General features: G+C 46.3%; 1 protein-coding gene across 1 annotated transcript in view; it reads right to left on the bottom strand.

The window, feature by feature from the left end:
• LOC111974363 (protein patched homolog 1) overlaps nucleotides 1-3,724 on the bottom strand; it is a gene marked incomplete at its 5' end in the record, with an annotated part of 40,968 nt that overhangs the window by 25,079 nt on the left and 12,165 nt on the right. Inside the window, 1 exon segment of the mRNA XM_070446834.1 lies at nucleotides 2,280-2,463. Within this exon segment, the coding sequence (XP_070302935.1) occupies nucleotides 2,280-2,463 (184 nt within the window).

Here is a 3,724-nt window from a genome sequence, read left to right as displayed (position 1 = left end):
GTGTGTTTGTGTGTGTACGTGTGTTTGTGTGTGTGTGTGTGTGTAGGAGGGAGAAGGGCTGGTAGGAACAGGGCTCCATTCTCTCCAGTCTCAGCCTAATGATAGGCTATCAGCCCCAGACACACAGCAGAGTGTCAGGTCTGACGTTGATCCGCTGTAATTACAATGTTTGAATCACCACCATTACCCCACCCTCTCTCTCACACCCACACACACACACACACAGTCGCACTCAAACATGTACACACACACACACTCGTACCTGTCTGTCAAACAGGGAAAGCCTACACAGCTATGCAGTTAACTATGACACACACCACATTTGATTTGCAGTGACTACTGCAACACTGCCAAAACACATGTTCTAGAAAGGTTCAGACTCACGTCAATTTTTTTGTTTGTTTTACCGTTATTTAACCAGGCAAGTCAGTTAAGCACAAATTCTTATTTACAATGGCGGCCTACCCCGGCCAAACCCTAACCCGGACGCTGGGCCAATTGTGCGCCGCCCTATGGGACTCCCAATCACATCCGGTTGTGATACAGCCTGGATTTGAACCAGGTTGTCTGTAGTGACGCCTCTAGCACTGAGATGCAGTGCCTTAGACCGCTGCGCCACTCGGGAGCCCCATACCCCACTACAATATCCTTTCCAGATTGTTTTACATTGTATTTTTCCCTGAAAACTTACGTTTGATCGAAAACATCCCAAAAATGAGAACCGTAAAGACTCTCTGTGGTGTGTGTGTGTTCCAGTGGCTGGAGGGTTAGACAGCACCACTTGCTAACATGGTTTGGCCTATTATAATCTCCACTATAAATTTCCATTAGGACTGGRAGTTGGAGCTCTGCCAACGTAGCTCTGCTCCAGGGGTTTCCTGCACAGCCAAGCTTTCTAAGCTGCTTAGCCAATCACATTTACACTCACTGCTTGTTATCCAATCACATCTCCTCCCTGTAATGCACTTCCTGCTTGTTATCCAATCGTCTATCCCACCCAAGCCTTTGCTTGTTAACCAATCCTATTTCTCTTCTGCACAGCATTTTTCTCTCTGTGTTTCTGTGTGTGTGTGTGTGTGTGTGTGTGTGTGTGTGTGTGTGTGTGTGTGTGTGTGTGGTGTGGTGTGTGTGTGTGTGTGTGTGTGTGGTAAGGAATGAACATGGTGTAGGAGTGCTGGGGTCACTGGTTTTTAGAGAGTGTGTGTGTGGTGTGTGTGTGTGTGTGTGTGTGTGTGTGTGTGTGTGTGTGTGTGTGTGTGTGTGTGTGGGTGTGTGGTGTGTGTGTGGTGTGTTGTGTGTTTGTGTGTGTGCATGTATGTGTGTAATGTGGTGTAATGCTTAGGGGCCTGTGGTGGTAAGAAGTTATCGCATTCCACCACAGGACCATTAGAGTACCACAGCGTGCTATTCCCTGCCCCTCAGCACTGCAAACCGAGCCAACACACACACACACACACACACACACACACACACACAGTATACTGTAAACCAGAGATCATCAACTAGATTCAGCCGCGGGCCGATGTTTCTTTGAGCAGATGGTCGGGGGGCCGCAACATAATTACTAATAATTTGTGTACGGCAAATTGACCGCAAGAAGCCCAAACAGATATAATGTTTGACTAAAACATGTATAACTTCAAACCTTGTTTACATTTGTATATGATCACGTGTCTCTTTGTTTTGCGTGGGAATCGGCCTACATGGGAACAGATTTCTTCAACCAAAACCTCTTGGAGCTGATTTCCTGTTTTTCATATTAAAAAAAAAACGTCTTTTAGGTCCAACGATGAAAACTCCCCCCATAAATTGCTTCGAAAACTTGGGAGGCCAAATAAAACCCAGTTGGGGAACCCTGCTGTAAACAGTACAACGACCTCAGTTACAACCAGAAAGAATAGAACGGTCAGTAACTGCAGAGATGGTATAAGAGACAGGTATTCTAACATAACCGCAGCTCAAATGAAATAAAGGCGTACGGAGTGGTTGAGCAGAAGAGGTCAAATGGAACGCTCAAGGAGAAATTGCCCACAGAATAGTTAGGCCACAAAACATAACAAGTAGTGTATAAATGCCTTTAGAGGTACAAATCTAGCATCAACAAGAGAAGTAGCTCCTGCACACTTCTTACATTCTGTCCCAATCGGTTTTAATTGAATTGCCAAATCAGTAGGCCAGAGTGTCAAAGAAGTATTGAGAGCGAAAAAGTGTATGTCTCATATGATTGGCCGGTGAGAGGCCTTTGTGATAGTGAAGTGTGCTGTGGATTGGTCACTCACTGCTGAGGCGTGTCTCGGGCATGGAGTCTGTGCGGTCGTGGAGCCACTCCGGGGGGTGTGGCCGTATGTTGGCCTGCGAGGCTGCGTACGCCACCGGGTCGTTGCTGACCCACGCCGTCAGGTAGATGTAAAACGCCGCCGTGTTGATGATGCCATCCGCATCCACCAAGCGCTGCCTCGTCAGCTAGAGGGGGAGACAAGGAGACAATAGTTCATATTTTGAAAAGAAGGATAGAGGGAGAGGGAAAGAGAGGGGGTGGGAGGACAAGGGAGAAAGAAAGAGAGAGAGGAGGTGAGGGATAGTGTGTGTGATATTGATGGTTACAGATATCAAATCTTAATTTGAGCCAGTTTGCTACAGCAGGACAATAATCCTGCAGCAACAGGAAATGTGAATTATTATGTGGATAATCATTTATGGACATTTTTTGTAGGGGCTGGTACAGTTTTCATTAGGGCAAATCAAGTCTGACATTTTAAAGTGGAAATTACAAACTTTAGAAGCCTTTATGAAACGTGAATACACTTCCTGCGGTGCAGGAAAATTCTCAGCAACAAAATAGTGACCAAATTAAGATCCTACATCTATAGAAATGGACGGGCATTTTAGAAACGATGTTGACCCAAAACTTTGTCTATATGAACAGGCCGCAGAAATCCTGTTTATAACCGTGCATGAGCATGAGAAAACGRACCAGCTTTAAAAAAAATAAGCGAAAACTATTTCTCCCTCTCTCCAACCCAAAGAAAAGTAAACAGTCAAACACTGGTGCCTTCTGAAATTTCCCGTACTTCTAGGTGAACTTCCCAGAATTATTAGGCCTACATGGAAAATGGAAATGTCAAATCAGCTTTCAGGCGGTCAGATGTGCTAGTCTCCTGAGGAAAAAAAAGCATGCAGGTAATGTGTTGGGATCAGCCTTCCTCTCCAACAGAATTAGCCAGGAAAGGCTAGCTCACACAGACCTGATACAGCGTGCTACCTCCTAGTCCCCTGAGAGCTAACTAGCTTCCCTCTCTACTTTTTCTCACATTGCTAACTAATTTTCCTATACAGAACTAGCTGGTTACCTCACCTCCACAACAGGGCTGGCTAATAGCTACCCTCCCTTCCAGGTCTATAGCTTGGCTCGCTCCCATGTGAGACCGGGAGGCCTTAGTAGCTAGCTCCTGAAAGTAACAGCCATTACTGCACACCACTTCATCACATCCAACTAGCGAGCTAATTTCTCTTACAACTAACTCTATTCACAAATGGAAGAAGCTAGCTAGCTTCCCCCAGCGCTAACTAGCCTAGCGCTAGCGTCCCCCCTCTCAGGACTCTCTGAGGGCCTTTCCTCTTCTCTCCCTCTCTGTCTCTTCTCTGTCTCTCTCTTCGTCCTCTCTCTCTCCCGCTCTCACTGCACTGGTGTCGTTCGTCTCTCTCTTCGTCTCTCTCTCTCTCG

Source organism: Salvelinus sp. IW2-2015, linkage group LG15 (genome assembly GCF_002910315.2).
Source record: "Salvelinus sp. IW2-2015 linkage group LG15, ASM291031v2, whole genome shotgun sequence".
Classification (NCBI taxonomy): Eukaryota; Metazoa; Chordata; class Actinopteri; order Salmoniformes; family Salmonidae; genus Salvelinus; species Salvelinus sp. IW2-2015.
The sequence above is the reverse complement of the archived record's forward strand: the minus strand, read 5'-3'. Positions and strand labels throughout refer to the sequence as shown.